The sequence below is a fragment of the Protomyctophum parallelum genome (genome assembly GCF_964188405.1).
Source record: "Protomyctophum parallelum genome assembly, chromosome: 12".
Classification (NCBI taxonomy): domain Eukaryota; kingdom Metazoa; phylum Chordata; class Actinopteri; order Myctophiformes; family Myctophidae; genus Protomyctophum; species Protomyctophum parallelum.
The window spans coordinates 50038401-50055561 of NC_139712.1; the positions used below are offsets into that span (position 1 = coordinate 50038401).

At 40.9% G+C, this 17161-nt stretch overlaps 1 protein-coding gene across 1 annotated transcript; it reads right to left on the bottom strand.

The window, feature by feature from the left end:
- Nucleotides 1-1441: 1441 nt before the first annotated feature.
- On the bottom strand, nt 1442-16265 carry cnn3a (calponin 3, acidic a). Its single transcript, XM_083777929.1, has 7 exons — nt 16024-16265; nt 4769-4890; nt 4454-4520; nt 3676-3813; nt 3448-3564; nt 2959-3105; nt 1442-2639 (listed from the first exon to the last, which is right to left on the bottom strand). Exons 1-7 carry the CDS (start codon nt 16078-16080, stop codon nt 2298-2300), a joined length of 990 nt encoding a protein of 329 aa, XP_083634055.1. The 5' UTR covers nt 16081-16265; the 3' UTR covers nt 1442-2297.
- Between the last annotated feature and the right edge of the window lie 896 nt (nt 16266-17161).

A 17161-nucleotide genomic window follows, 5' to 3' on the forward strand; every position in this document is an offset into this window, starting at 1 on the left:
TCTAAAGCAGACTGAAATAAATGTGTAGAACTGACATCAGAGACGGGGATACCGTGATACAGCAGAGACACTGGAGTTGGCTGTTTGACGTGATGTCTTTGGTCGGGCCCTTACAGTCGTGTGCACAGTGTTGCAGCTGCTGCCTCAGTGGGTGTACAGTATGCCACCGTGCTCTTGCAAAGACGGGTCGGCTTTCTGCCTTCCCTTTAAAGGCCCTCCGTGGTTGCCGCGGTTACCGGGCCTTTTTGGACTCCCTCTCTATAATTGAGTCTTGCGTTTTCGTCCTGGATTCCACAGGCCTGCACAAAGCAGTGATTATTCCTAAGCAGTGGACTGGGCTGTGGAGGGGGGGGGGGAGAGACGGGGCTCTTGAATGAATGCCATGGCATTCTCATGAATCCCATTGGCTGCTCATTCTGTCCTCACCATTATGAAATCCCCTAGTGCTGGGACTGACCCTTGGCTACAGACATGTTTGTTTGATCGTTGTGGCTGCACATACAATGGGACTTGACTAAGTTCAACCAGCACGACCAAGGGCATGCAGGACACTAAAATAGCTCAAATTATGTCACTTTGGTAACGGAAATACTCAGCAATATGAAAAAACTACCAAGTACACTATGGAGTGGAAATGTTGATGCAGTCGGCATGAGTAGACAGTCTGTTTTGTCTTTTCCATTTTCATTACAGGTAACATGTTAACAAAGTGACATGGAAGACTACATTAAATGGCATCAAAAGTCAGTACCCCATTTAGCAGCTCTTAACATTCTTTCCAGATTGAGACCTTGCACTCATTACCCTTGCTCTGCAGCCCATGTCAAACACCAATGGCTTCCCTTAGAACTAGCTCAGTCATCCATCTCAGTACACAGAGTATAACTTTTCTTCTGTCCTCAAACCGCTCTCTTGGCCCCTCAATGACTACGTGGTAAAGGGACAGAAGAGATGAACTTGCACTGTTCAATGTGTTGTGTACAAAGGCTTTCAAAATACCATTCACGGTAGAAAGATGAGTTGAAGCCCAGAGAGAACAGGCGGTTTGAGTGTGCTGCATTGAACTGGGGCATTGTAATGGGTGGAAGTGATTTCGGATAGTAAGAACATAAAACCGATTTAACACGCATAAAAACCTCCATGTCAATTTGTCATACCATAATCAAATCTACTTATTAATCTACATATTTTAAATCTCACTCAAATCCGATTGCCACCAAGTTTAAATCAGAAACTACCATAATATTCCTATGTCATTTCATCTTTGTCCCATAACCCAAAACTATTCCATGGAACCGGATAGCTTAATACCCCTCCCCCCTACATACAAGCTATTGTAGTTTTGTAACAGATTGAACATGGACAGAGTTCTGGTCCTTAGTGTGTACTGATGCATTCCTAGTAGGAGCTACATAATGTATGGAGATACTTTGAGAAAACAAGGAATTTACGGCTTTATTTAAAACATAAATTTTTTCTTAAAAACAATACAACAGTGGACTGGTTTATAGTCAAAGGCATGGCAATAAATACAGTTTGGGAATGCAATAAAGGAAAATAAACATGATGGCACAAATATGACTGTCCCTATGTGAAAGCATAAGATGGGAGTAACTTCTGGTCGTCCACTGCAACAGAAAAGCCATTAGAAAGTACTCACTCTTCACTTCAGGAAAATGGCAAATTGTTCCAGTGATTCATAGTTTGGATTCATGAAAATGAAAACAGTATAAACACTGGCTCATCCAAATGGTTCAACCCCTTTCAAGCTGCGCATCAACATTTTTGATTGGCCCTATGAAAGTGGTAACAGAAAGGGTTAAATGCACATGATTATAATCAGTCTGTAACATGTAAGACTGCTACACAGGAATGTTTCATTTACAGGTAATCACCATCGTAGAAAATCCAGAAATTCAAAAAAGGATTGTAACTTGCCACAAAGCTGGTTCAACAAAGTTATCACTACTTCACAGTGTCCCATATATTCTTAAGGCTTCAAAACAGTAGATTTAAAAAAAGAACGCAATCTAACTTACAAAAGAAATAAGGATTTTCAACACTGTATCTCACCATTCTATGCTTATGACTATAACTCATTACAACCATTGCTTGGTGAGGTGGAATAGTAAAGCACTCAAGGCAATATCTCTCTCTCTTTACGCTTGAATTAAAAACAAAACAAAATATAAGAAAACTAGCGAGGATAGCAAAAGACTTGCTCTGTTGTGTTGATAAAATACACATGTTAATACTGCTCCGACTAGCGGTTCTGCATAAGGGGGGAGGCTTGGTCACTAATAGTCAATGCCCTGGTCATTGTAATGGGCACTGTTGTAGTCCTCGTGGTAGCTTCCCTGGTACTCCTCTTCTTGGAACTCGGCCTGATAGTCACTGTCGCTGATCTCTGAACCGTTGGTGCCCGTTCCTTGGCTACCATTGGCATGGATGACGGGCTCTGTGGGGCTGGCGCAGTATTTTGGGTCGTAGACCTGGCGGCCCAGGCCGTACACGCTCATGCCCTTCTGGGATGCCACCTTGTTGGTGCCCATCTGCAGGGAGATGGTGGAGCTGTCTATGGGGTGCTGCTGCTTCTGGTCAAAGATGTCTCTCCGGGTGCCTGGGGCCGACATGCCAGCCTACAATAGGTAGCGAGCAAAAGCAAATGCATTTTAGATAAAAGCTCTTTGTACCTTTGTGCTCTACGAGACAAAACTTTGCCGTCTCAGTTTTGGCAACAAATTTCACACTAGCATCCGACAGGTTACCGGTCAAGTAGCCCTCTATTCTATTGTCAATGTAAACCTCTAACTGTGCTTGAATTGAATGAAGACAAAATAATAAATGACTACTGGCAAAGTCTGGCATTTAAAACACAAAACCTCCTTTCAGTACCGCCACACTGTTAAGGTTCACTTTAGGGAGACGACCACTTTAAAGGGGTAAGTTAGCTTTCACCTGGCTGGCTCCTTTGTTGGTGCCCATTTGAAGACTTATGGTCGTCTGGTCGAAAGGCTTGTCTGTCTGTGTCTTTGGGTCATAAAGATGTCTTCTAGTGCCATAAGCGGTCATTCCGGCCTGGCTTGCACACTTGTTTGTTCCCATCTGAGGAGAAGAACAGAGCCACACAATAGAATCCTGTTACTTCCAATTACATAGGAGGGGATGAGTGGATGAAACCAGAATATGTGGACGTCTCAAAATTTAAGTTTCATCTTTGACCCAAAGATGGTTTATTAAATATGCATGGTTGTTTGATTGGACTGGACTTTTTGTTGTTTTTGTGTGTCTGTACTCAATTATTTATTTTTTTATATTGTTTTAATGATGACGATAACTGTGGGGGGAGGGATAAAATGGAAAAATATATTGTATGAGATGGCATAATATACTTTACGAGGACCTGTGAATCTACCGTAACTAATAAGAATATTTAGCATAACTCGCCTGTAGTCCAATGACACACTGGCCCGCTTTGATCTTCTCATGATCAAAATGCCGTGTTTGCTTGTCTGAGTATCTCACCCCGATGTCACACTTTGTGTCCATGCCTTTGGTCTTTGCCTAGAGAGTCACAGAGATGGTTCATGGTTATTGATGGTGGAATTTGTAAGACACAAATGCACGTTAATGCTGAGGCAATGTTGTACTCCATGTGAAAGGTGGACAACTCACCATATTCGCTAGCGATAGCAGCGAGGTCTGGACTTGAGTCAGATTCCCATTCTCAAACAGGTCATTGGCCTCAAAGATGTCATTGGGCTTCAGGCCATAGCCCAGGGTAGCTTTGATGAAATTCCCAAGGTTTTCCAGCTGGAGAGAAAACGTAGGAGTGGGGCATTCAATAACAACAACAATAATTGTATTTGTACAACCCCTTTTAACACATAAAGCTGCTTTGCAGAAAAAATATTTGAAAGAAAACCAATTAGACAGAATAAAAACAAACAAAATAACTGAAAGTCAGGAAAATACTAAATAAAAGTGGAAAATGAATGCAAAATAAACTAATTAATGACAGATTATGTATTTACCTTCTCATTATGTAACCAGAGAGCTTATAATTTCTGGCGCAATGGAGTGAGATATCTCGTCAATTGCACTAGTTACATCATGACATGGCAAAGACACAACCCAAACCTCTACCAAAGAGATCAGTGGACCTTTAAGAAAATATTAAAATGAAGAATGAGAGTTGCCAAGTCTAGCTTCTTCAGATAATAAGAGAAGGCTCAATAACAGGCCAGTTGTTACTGAAAGTAGCGAAAGCTTAATGAATGAATGTCTGGCCTTCTTCTCATCGCACGACATGCAGCGACAGGTCTTAACTCTTAAATGACTTGAATGCCCTCTTTATGTTGTAAACTTCCTACCGTTTCCTTAAATAAAAATGGCTCCCATTATCATTGGAGGGTGTGAACACTTTATAGAAGGTTTAGCGAACAAGTCTTACCTTGTGCCAGTTCAGCTGTGAATGGTTGATTTTCTTTACTGAACCAGGCTGCAGTTTGTTTATCAATCTGGAGGAACAGGAAGGTTTTTTTTAAAGGGGGGACAACACATTCAATGCCGTCATTAACCACTTAAACCCTCTAGACTTGGAGGTCCGAGTTGGCTCAGAGTCTGCAATTGAACCATGTTTTTGCATCTACACGAAATCTCTTTGCCGATTTCCAAGCGCACAACTTGCCACTCGCGCACCACACACACACACACACACACACACACACACACACACACACACACACACACACACACACACACTTACTCGCATAAGATGACTCCATCTTTTAATCCTTTCTGGAAGGTCTCCCCAATAGCCATTCCTGTCACCTCCTCAATCCAATAGCGAAGCTCCTCTTCTTTTTGTAGATCATATTTCTGGGCAATCTAAACGTGCAAAGAGAAAAGTAATTACTTTACTGTTCACAGATTGTCCCACAGCACATGTCACTGGTCAGAAAACCCCTGCAACGACTGCTTTGACAATACAGCCGTTCCCTCTATTTGTTGTCAAAAAAGGGGCAAATCAATGCAATTTGAGGTTTCAGGTGTGTTATTGTGATGAAGACATCACAGTCATAACACTAGGAAAGACTAGTCTTAAAAGAAGAACACCAGCGTGAGAAAATACATGCTTTTATGTTTTTTTTGGAATACCACTAAACCCATGATTTAAGTATAGAGATAAACTACAAAAAGCCGAACCTTTAACCTTTGTTATGGGAATTTATTTGTGATGTCCGGTCCAACTTTATTAGTGTTGGGATTGTTTAGAAATCCCTGATGGATTTTACTTGCAGACAAAAACAAACTCATTCCCAGACAAATGAAGTGGAATTAAATAAGAGGATGGACCAACTTATGACTGAAACTGCATCCTTTGAATACTCAATTGCCAGGAGGAATAACGTCAAAGGGAAGTTCCATGAGATATGGGACTACTTTTATTTATATATAAAAGGATTGTTGTAGTAACATTTTGTATTTGTACATTACATATGATATAACCACGTGTCAACAACAGAGTGTGGAGGGGTGTTGTCCAGGGGTTTTCTTTTTTTTGACTGCTAGTTGTTTTTTGTTTGTTTTTGTGTAAGTCATGTGTATTTTGTATGCTTTATTGAAAATCATTAAAAAACTTTGATGACAAAAAAAATAAACAAGGATGGCTAAAACACCAATTCTTTGATATAATTTGAAACCAATTAATCACAGTCCCAAACTTTGCACTCAAGGGATTGTCAAGAGATACAGGATGTGTCCATTTCCCACAGCTGTGGTGTTCCGAGCAATCCGAGGTACAGTCTGAAAGCCTCTGAGGTCACTCTCCGTCTCTACTTTACTTGACAAAGACCACAAACGTCGTATTTTTTTGCCTGCCTGTCGCTAAATAAAGTTTGGAGCATCTTAAAGTGAGTTGCGAGCCCTTGCTTTCTTTTAACTCTCCGGGCTGTATTTTGCGTGTCTTAAGTACCAGGTCTTATTCCCTAACTTGAGTAAGACCTGATCAATGCCATTTGGCTATTCTGAGTGGCCAAAGAGCATTGACCACGCCTCCAGGTCTTTAGTTTACTCAAGTTAGGGAATAAGACCTGGTACTTAAGACACGCAAAATACAGCCCTCCGTCTCTAGACACATTGAAAACAGCTGAGGAGGGGTTCCCAAAATCCCCCTCAAAAAGATCCACAAGCTGTTGTGAGCTTGTAGATCCGCTATTGTCACTACTTCTAACACTTTCTTAAATGTATTTATGGAAATATAATTTTTGATTTGAATAGATATTTTTAATTGAAGACACAAAAAAGGGGCATTTACTCGCAACCCATAAAAAAGAATCTGGCTGCATCCCAACGATGGGTCCCTCCCAACCCACTGTTTGGGAAACAGAGCATCAGAAAGAACAGAGCAGAAGAGAGAGTTCTTGGACTCATAGATTTGACACGTGACTTCATGAGAGCTTTGCCAAGCACATTTTGTCAAACATGTTCATTTCCTCTCCCACTCAATGTGCATTGTCCACCATCACTGTAGTGCGTGTCAGATAAGAGGCAATCCCTGGTGGTTCCAGGATTTCATCAGACAGTTGAATGTTTAGGTTAGGAGATGTCTCGTCACCCTGTGCACACAAACACGCAGCTACGGCAGGTTCAGCTATATAAAGTTAAATAAACTTACTGGGATGCATAAGCCTTGGTACTGACATATTTTTGTTTTGTTATGCCAATTGTTTTTTTCCTATATATTTTTTTTTATCCCACAATTTTGGGAGAACACGCCCACAGCACCCACAGCAGCGCCAGCGGGAATCAAACCCAGGACCTTCTAGCTGTGAGGCGACAGCGTTACAGTACTGACTGCGCCACCGACCCGTGCCCCTATTATGCCAATTGTTACAATTCCAATTTTGTAAACAGTTTTGCAATACTTTTATGGAAATTATTACAGTCTCTGAAAAGAAGACTTTTACCTCAACAGAAAAAGCATCAATCTTATTTGAAGTAATCTAATTAGTGTCGGGATACCAGACAATTAGAGATGTCTGCCTACCATTGTCTTGGGATTTCTAATTGTAAGGTATTTCCGCAACAAGCCACTAAATCTACACCTACTGCTTATTAGGAAGCCAATCATGTCACTGCCCCAACAGAAAAGGACCACCCTAAAGACTCCAGATATGATATGATATGATATGATATGATATAGTACTTTATTGTCAGTTCACACTGAGATTTGTCTTGCGACACAGCATAGTTTTAATTTTAACCATGACATCTGGGAGGTTGTCCTCAGTCTCTATTTGAGCACAGTATTTATTTTAGAGACTTGTGAATCTAACATCTGATTATCCTTTTAGCCCCTAGTAAACACTCTGCATGTGCACGCAAACAAAGCTCTAGTAAATAGAGCAGGCAGACTTTGTTCTTGCCCGATGGCCTCCCTTGGAAGTTGGAACATGTCCCATAGCCTGTGGTTATGTTCCTTGTTCCCCATAGAATGTTGGTATTATTCTATTATTCCGTTCGATGAGAAAAACAAGCCCCATAAGGAAGCATTCACAGAAGTATGTCACATACAGTTGGTTCTAACAGCACAATAGAACACAATATTGGTGTGAATATAAAGTGCACAGACCCCACCATAGCTCATTGTAAACAGCATCTCAGTAATGTGTTTAGGGCCCAATTGATATATAGGTGGTTAAATAAAGCAAGGTTCAGTTCATGTCCATCTTTTATATTTACCCGTTTGCTTGCTTAAGTAAACTAAATCTAATTGATTTAAGAACATTTTGCACTAAAACAACGGTACATCTGTGGTCTCTAGAACTTAGCAAAATCAGGATCGGACCCAAAGATCTTTTGGCATCGGTTGAGCAGCGAGCTCTCCCATTTATCCTAAAGACAACTCGGATCAACCAAAGAAAAACAAGTTGAACTCTATTGGATGCAAATGGCAGGGGGAAGACAGCAAGAGACCAAACATCTGGCGACTCATCCTCTCACCACAGTTCGCTCTTTGTGTTTGTGAGGGTCGGCTCAGCTGCGGGGAGATTATGACCCAAGCTTTTCTCTCGTTAGCAATGTACTATTTTTTCTTTTGTAAATTATATTTGTATGTCTTTTTTTTTTGGCAAAGTCAAATGAGCACTAGATTAGTTCAGTTGGGGCTTGATTCTGGAGGTCACTAAAATGAGCAAAGCACAGATATTTGCCATTGGAAATCGTGATACATTTTAGGCTTAGGCTTAACTGCAATGGCATGAAGTAGGAATCTGTACAGTAGTAAAAATGCTGTAAACAAGCTGAAAATTAGGAGAATTCTAGAATAAGACAAATCCAGAATCAAGCTTTTTATTCTGTGATATGATGCAGCAATCGAATCATGACTTCATGTGGCCAGCCTGTGACATAAGTCACAGACTTGAACCCATTTAGACCGTACGATGTGTGGGAACGTCATAACTAATCCAACAGACGCATTTTCATTAATATCGAACGAGAAAAATATTCAGATTTCTTTTTTTAGTTGGCCTCCAAGGCTCCAACAGGAAGCACGCACATCTCCATAAATTCTACAGGAGCTCGTCAAAAATATGCGTACAATGAAAAGGAAGGGATGTCCGCACACCGTTTCTCTGCTCCCAGGATGTTTTTTATTGGTACAACGTTTCGACCCTTGTGGGTCCAATAAAGAATATCCTGGGAGCAGAGAAACAGTGTGCGGACATCCCTGCTTACCGCTGCAGAAAGAATCCCTCGTATCTCTCTCTGTGGTTTTGATCAGATGGATATACTAAGCTCTTCATTTCTGACTTCTGAGAAGTTCTGACCTGCCTCTCGTTAAAAATATGAACGCGAGGAATCATCGAGCGATTTTATCGTAACGATAGCAAGGTAAGCAAGCAAAAATATGTCTCCTGATTTTTGTCCGGAACGGAAGGGGGAGCTTTACAGAGTAAAAGCGGCCAAATCGTCCCGGCACCCCGAGCTTCTATTTTGAAAGAAATTATTGTGTTTTAATATGTGTGAATGTGGGTATTGTCCATCGTCCAAGGAAATGACAGAAGTCAGTTGTACACATGACTTGATTTGATTGATTGACTTTTCTCATGATACCACTCTCATACATTGTGTTCTCTCGAATCTGTCGAAACAGCACCTAGTAACAGCATGTCTCACCATGGCTGGAAACTTTATTGTACCGGTCCATTCATAGCGATAAATGTTGGATACTCAAACAAAATGACTATTCATTCTACGAATAAACCTCAGTTGTGCAACGAATAAACCTCAGTTGTGCATAACATACATGACACATCTGTTTCAGTCCGAGTCCCATTAATTTCCGTCATGAAATTAAAGCGAAATCAGAATCAGAACGAGAAACTCTTTGTCATTGTACAAGTACGAATGAAATTGAGGTAGAAGCCCTCACAATTATTAAAAGACATAAAAGTACAGTGATCATGTGCATTTGAAGTTTGGCACCAATCAGTCCAAAAGTAAAGATTAGCTCCGAAACACACACACAGACACAGACACACACACACACACACACACAGTCTCCTGACTCCTACAAAGCCACGCTGTAAAAAGGCCAGGGAAAGATAAACCGACTGACTGCCAGTCAGTCTTCTGAGCAAAGAAAAGCTTTGTTTCATTTTCGACCAATTAGCCACATGGGGTCTACATTTCACCAACAGGCCAGTCAAGCATGACATGCTATATTCCTCCAGTGCGAAAAAAGGTCATGTCCCGCACACATTCTAATATAATGGGCAGGGCAAAAAGTGAAAACTTCACAAAATTCACCACTCGGTGAAGGGCAAAGGGGATGTCATGTTCCCAAACACAACTCAATGAGAGGTTGTAGGGGAAAGGCTAGAGCGGAACATCTTTGGCCATAACGTCAGGCCTGACAGCACTGTCATTTAGGGAATTAATCAGAGGCATTCTGTGTCACTGGAGTTTTGAAGCCATTCCTGAGAACATAGAAGCCTCAGAGAAAGAGCTGGCATGATTAGAGAAGACTCTCTCTCTCTCTCTCTCTCTAGCAGTTACTTTCTAGGAGGGTTGCCAAAAACAGGCCAATGGAAAAAAGAAAGAAAAAGTATCCAGTTTTCTTCATCTTGATGGAGTCATTAAAATGAGCTTCTGAGGGGAATATCTGGAAGGTTATGGTTAAGCCCCACTGGAACTGACCCCTCCTTTCCATTTCATCTCTGAACCTGAATCCTGAGAGCATTCTCTGGTGGCCGTGCTGCGAAACATTGCAAACATTTCGTACAAATGAAGTTTAGAAGACAAGTGGATGGGATCTTATGTTGGGAGTTAAGTCCTGAGGCAACTAGATGAAAATCAATAAACTGACAGAAATACAGCATCCCCCCTGAGAAGCCCCTCTTCTCCCCTACTCTGAGCCCAAAGCTGCAAATAAAATGGATTTCAAATGGTCCAAAAAAAACTATGCTTCTCGCCTCTTCTAATCCTTGAGGACACCCTCAGTTAAAGAAAACAAACAATATACTAAAGTACAGCGAAAACAAGGACCACAACAGAATGTGATAATGTCCTCGATCACTTTCACACTGATTAACCATTTGTTGAATCATACACATGACCGAGTACTGAACCAAGGCTGAACAAATAGTCCAGCTGCTATTCATTAATATTTAACCATCATATAGCATAGAAAACACTCAACAGACCAAATCATGTGGTGAGAATGGGCGTGCCATCAATGTAAAGTGAACTAGAAAAGTATAAGCCAAAATAAAAAAGTAACAAAGAAAATAAGTCTAATTGAAGACATATACAGTGTGTATAGAAATATAATTGAGCGACAATATCTATTAAAAAGAGTTACATTATCTAGACTGTTGCCTGGAAATAATTACAGCGTTAGCCATTTTTATTTCAGAATAAGATATTACACTTAATTCCAACTAAAACAAGTATTATGATGTTCTGGTTAAGGCACCATTTCCCGAACTAGAAGGCCAGTTATAAGAACAGTGTTATTCTATGTTAATGTCCTTGACTCCTTTAATTATACAGATATATCCACAGCTAACATTAGCTAACTAATCTCAGCAATGGCCTTCTAAAGAACAAGATAAATAAGAATAAGTCAAGAATGAACTTGCTGGCGTCAATGGGACTTGAACAATAGTTACAGGAAGATAATCTTTCCTGTTGATCTAAAAGTAGAGCCGTTGGGTCACCTTGACAACAGAAAAGTATTTGTGAAATCACAGGGCAATGATCGAACCAATGCTAATCTACCAGAATGTTCTGTTGTCAGCACATTGCATGGGAACGTGCCAAACACTGCCTCCCAGGATGAGTTCCCTATCTGTGGGAGTGTTCTAATAACAGAACACAGCAGCGCCAGTACCTGGTGATTTTCAACTCATCAGCTGTCTGACTGCACGGTCCTGCCCTCATCCCCACCTCCCTGGGAACCCTCAAACGCACTATCATGAATCAGGTTTCTTTCAAAACTGTCCTGAAAAATCAGGAGGCCACAAGGTCTCACAATTTTCTGCTGCAGTTTTTCCCTTTTTCTCCTTTGTACATACTGGTCCTTACCCGTTCGAATATATGAACACCAAATTATGTACAGCAGGGGTATTAAACTGGCTAATGAAAGTTACAGGTAGGCTATGGTGTGTGCAATATGAAGTGTGAAATGGCCATAATGACTGTAAGTCAAGTGCCAAACGTGCTTACAAAGCAGCGTATATTGAGGCCAGAGCACAGGCCAGGGCAATGTCGCTTGCACGAGGGGCGTGTAGGCGCGCGGAGCGCCGTTGCGTTTGGAGATGGATCCATAAGCGAGCAGCAGTCTTGCGCAGTGCTACAGAAGGGGGTTATGACATACAGACACACAGACATCGCTCAAATGAATAGTCAGACTCAGTGTTTTGATTTGTTGATTGACGTCATGTATTATGTGTTATTTTTAGGCTATGTTGATGAATTGAATACATGGGACCACAATGGAAACTAATCCCCAGGACTTTTTTTTATGTATTTATCCTTTTAGCCATAATTACTGACTGTACCTTGTGCTGTTTACATTTTTGACAAATAAAGTATTCAATCAAAAACCCACAGAAAATGGCATGTCAACAACCAGCATACCTATCCACAGTTGACCAAAACATTGAACAAGCACCTTTAATACACAAGCCAGGAGAAGAACTCTTCAGTAAGAACAGTGTGTTGACAAAGTGGGGAAATTGTGCAATGGAGAATTTATTTTATTTATGTTTAAAGACCGTGAAGACAAAATGGCAGTCTGCGTAATGGCAGGTGTTATCAGTGGAGAGACCGCAAAACCAAAATGACATCCTTTTCAGATCCAGGCGGATAGCTAGGCTAAACTTTGTAACCTCTCCCTCAGGGTCATTGGCACTTGGCTTGTGTATACAAATATGAATACTCGCCTTTGTAAAGTTCAAGGCATATAATCACCTGCCATTTGGAATGAGACTAGTGACAACACTGGCTGGTGGTACCATTTCAGGTCTGACATGGCTTCGCATACACTCCAAGGACTATGGTGTGTTCCATTGGAACAGAATTTACAAAAGGAGGCTCAAGTGTCAAAGCTTTTAGTCCGAGTTCAATCTATGGGCAGTTGACCACTTAAACAGTAATTACTTTGACCCTCAGGGGTCGATACTTGTTCCACTCCTTTTTTCTCCCTCTAAACCATATCTTTGCAGACTTTTCAGAAAGTCCAGTTTTCATGTCAATATAATAAAACAGCTTGTTCCAAATAGTTGTCTTTTCGGCCTGGCATACAGAAACACAAACTGTTGTCCTGATGTGACATCAACGCGCCCACTCAAAGGCAAACCAAACTTCAAGGGGGCAAAGAACAAACTCTACCAAAGATACTTCAGGGTCATCATGGCCTCTAGAAGGTTGATGAGTGATTGAATCAGAACATTGTTGTTCTATGTTAGCTTAGGTATGCCTTGATACAGGCCTCGTGCTCAGTAAGACAGTCTATGTTTTGTATTATAACATTATAAAAACACTAAGCAATCATCCGATTATAATTATACACACACTACTTTGCAATTTTCATTAGCAATAGACAACGGTAGGACAAGGTATAGCCTATTGGTGCATTTTGTACAACCCATTGTATGTACCTCAGTGACTAGGCTATAATAAGAAAATTGTATTGTGGCCTGCGGAGGTTGACAATCAGTGAATTGATGTCAGCTGAGATGTCATGCGTGCACATGTGTCTCACAATGCTCATGAATCTCTCTTCCACCTCAACCCCAACCTAGTGTTTCTCTCAGTGTCTCAAATTAAACTTGCTTGAAGTTGCTTCTACCATTATTAACGAGACCGACTTGCACAACTAGACGAGCAAGTCATCAAAGTTCATGACCTCATTCCCTCCTGGGGAAATTTTTAAAGTGTGCTTAAAGTTGACAGATGTGCTCAGAGTCAGACACAGAGGAGTGTGTTCTCTTGTTGCCATTCTGTCAAACATTTGGCTAGCACTTAAACCTACCTCAAGGTTAAAACCTTGAAAAACTGGCTGGGGTGAACCCAAGTGTTTTATTACGGGGAATCACCAAGGTTTCAGGTTTCACTTTTCCATTGGAATGCCTAACAGCAACGTTTTCTAGATAATCAAACAGAGGTTTGTGCTTTCAATGAGTGTGATTGTCAACTTAAAACGTTTCAGAGATGCAGACATATTTGGCTTGGGAAAATAAAATCTGACAAGCTCTTGAAACCGTTGCTGACCGACAGCAGCTGGTTATCATCCGAGGTTAACAAGCAGATACACTGGAAACCAAGCTGCTTTCCATTTCCTCTGTCAAAAAGTCTTGAATGTGTATCACCAGCTCTCCAATAAAAGCCTGGCTGTTGGCAGTCACACTGGAAAATATCTATGGGAATACAAGTAGAATTAGAAGCAGAACTAATACTTTGGTAATTTCATGATTCTGCTCAGACAAGCCCATATGGCCCATTTTAAAGTGTGGATTACCTCACCTAGGGAGTTGTCATGCCACAATGTGAAGAAAAACTATAAAGTGAATGGGAGCAAATAACGTTGCCTGACAAAGCAGCAGACGCATGACGCACAAGCAGACTCCTGAATTACTGACTGGATCAGAAAAAGGCCACAAGAGTACAGCCTAATAACAAAAAAGTAACTAATTAAAGGGACAGCTTTATCCAAAACAGATTTCAGCGTCCTAGCCGAGCTGCTTGCAGACGGTTCTCAATACAAACCCATGTCAAATGAGAACACATTTCTGCCACACACAATGGAGTATGACCAAAGTCAGTGGACAGTCAGAAACCCGTTTTAATTGGTGTCCTTCATTTCATTGAATGGAAATCCTAATGCTACAATGACATTATACACAAATATTGTGTGCTTCCAATTTCCTCACTCATCTTAAACACTTTCTGTATCTTTGTGTGTGTGTGTGTGTGTGTGTGTGTGTGTGTGTGTGTGTGTGTGTGTGTGTGTGTGTGTATTGGCAAGGGGGGGGGGGGGGGGGGAGATTGTCATTCTGAAACAGGAAGCGGGGTGTGGGGGGGTTGTATAGGAATCCCAGGCATCTAGTCTAATGCAAACCACTTGCAGAGTAGCTTTATGTGGCAGTAATTAAACCTTCAGCATCCCCCCCCAAACCCCTGAATCCATTTTGGTCATGTGCACTCTGGCAATTAGTTCATTAATTGAACAGTGTTCATTCAACTTTGTGTGTGAGTAGTGGGAGAAACGAATTAAAACTGGTGTAAGATATTATTTTCCAAAAGTAGACATGGATTTGATTTGTCATTTCACTTACAGTCAGAGCAGACTCAAATGGCATTATGGAAGGCCAGTGGTTCTAACTAACCTTTATGAGGCTGTGCCTGTGACTCTGGATAAGCACATGGAATATGTCGAAGTTGAGGCATTTAAAGTCCCACAGACAAATATTGTGAAGATAGCATCTATCTCTACAAGCTCACATTAGCTTGTTTTTTCCTTCTTTCTTTTGAGTTATTAAAAAGGTCTTAAAAGTTCTTAAATTGTCACTTCACTGTCATCTGAAATCATATGGGGGGGGGGGGTTCCACAGGTTTAGAACCACTGAGGCTAAGAGTCTGCACATTCTGACTGTCTTCTTTAAATGTTATGTTAGATGCTTGTCTTTTACAACACAGTCATTTTTGACAGAAGCAAACTAGGCAATATGGTTCAAATAATGGAGAGAGGTCGGGATAATAGTCTACTTTTTCCTTGCCATGCAGTTTTTCTCTCCCCCACAATGATGTCATGATTTAGCCATTTTTCTAGGAGACAGAGGGAAAATCTTTTGAATGGCCCAGACCACTGTTACTGATTGCAACGGGTCGTTTGTCAAATGCATTTACGTTTAAAGCTTCTTTGTGTTAGACGTTACCATGTTTGGAAACTTTGAACAACAAATGTTTTCAGATAAAAAAATTAAAAAGAGGAATATCTGGGCTAAACTTTTGCCACACAGAGGGCACATGGGACATGGCATCATTAACGGACAAAAACATAATAGTCTTTACCTACGCGCGTGGATATTCTAATATTAATCATAAACTATAGCGTACTATCCTCCAGCTGGAGCCTTCCTCCCTATGGGAACAATGAGATGGAGCTTCACTCCTTCATCATTTTCAACATTTATATGAAAACTAAAATAAGTCCTATACTTTCCAGCTTCAACTCAAGACATAAGAATTGTTTTAATAAGTCCTACCCCTGTGTTCCGATCAATGAACATAAAGATTTCCACAATGCAAGGAAAAGTATTTATCTTGGGGCCGCATTTTTTTTAGCAGCAACTTTAATCAAGCATGAAATGTAGCCTACAGTCTGAGCTGCATATTCATCAACTTCCAATGCGACTCTCACTCTACAGTCTCCACTTTGATGCATTTCTTAAAACTCGAAAACAAACAATTGAAACAAATAAATAAAAACAAAACGTTGCTAGTACTTACTTTGCTTTTCACTTCTGCTGATAATCCATATGCTGGTCCCTTATTGAACTGAGTCATTTTTGTTTTCGTGCGAAAACAAGTCAATCGCTACAACGTAGCAAACGCGACCCCCTTTGTGCAACCTTGTCAAAACCACGCGTTTCAGGGTCCTTATTTAAAAGTCCGGAGAGTCAATAAATCCGTGATCGCTGTGTGAGAGGAGGAGAGCGGGAGTGAACTAAACAGCAACCCGATTCCACAAAGTACTGCCTCAGAATGTTTGTTCATTGGGGGATAAACGGCTAAGATTGACGGAGCAGTGGGAACCAATGAGAACAGCCTCCGTATGAGCCTGACTGTCTGTTGTTGACAGTCTGCTGAATGTAGGAATTGATTATGTGAACCGATGCGTCCTTGGGATATCAAATTAACGGTGCATTTTCACTTTGAAAGACAACCTTGTCCCTATGGAAATTAAAAAGTTGTTCCACATTTAACAATTCGGTATTTGACTAGACTCTTGTCATTTCAAGCAATTGAATGCGTTTTCTGGCACATGCAACAACTACATCACAGTGGCCCGTTGTATCTCTGATTGTAAGTGTGACTAGCACATGTGAGACAGAAAATATAGCCCACTAAGCACTAATGTAGTTGGCTGCGTCGTGGGAGTCAGGTCAAAGCAGGCGATGCTGTGCAATCAATGCATGCAATAAACCCAATGACCCACACAAGACACAAGGAATCCTGGCTAGCTGCTTCCAGGTCGATGGATGTGTGGATGCTTTCTAACGGCACACTACAGCACGATTAATTTTACAGTAGTGATATGTTGAACATAAAGTCAAAAAGTTGACATTATCAAATTTGAAATGAAACAGCTGTACACACAAATACATAACGTAATTTGTATGATAAGGGTGTCATATTCCCCTTAAAGATCTGGGTCATCATCAGAAGACCTCTGACCTCTAAGGTAAATATTGGCAGTTCCCCATTCAAAGACAATAGCTCAGTTCTGTTCAGCCCTTAGGTTATGGGCTACAATGCTATATACAAAGGCTTTGTATTCACTCGGTAGCCTACAGTCACCCACACATTTCTTGGTGTGTGTGCATTTCCCTGGAGATGTTTTAAAATAGAATTAAGAGCGTGATTT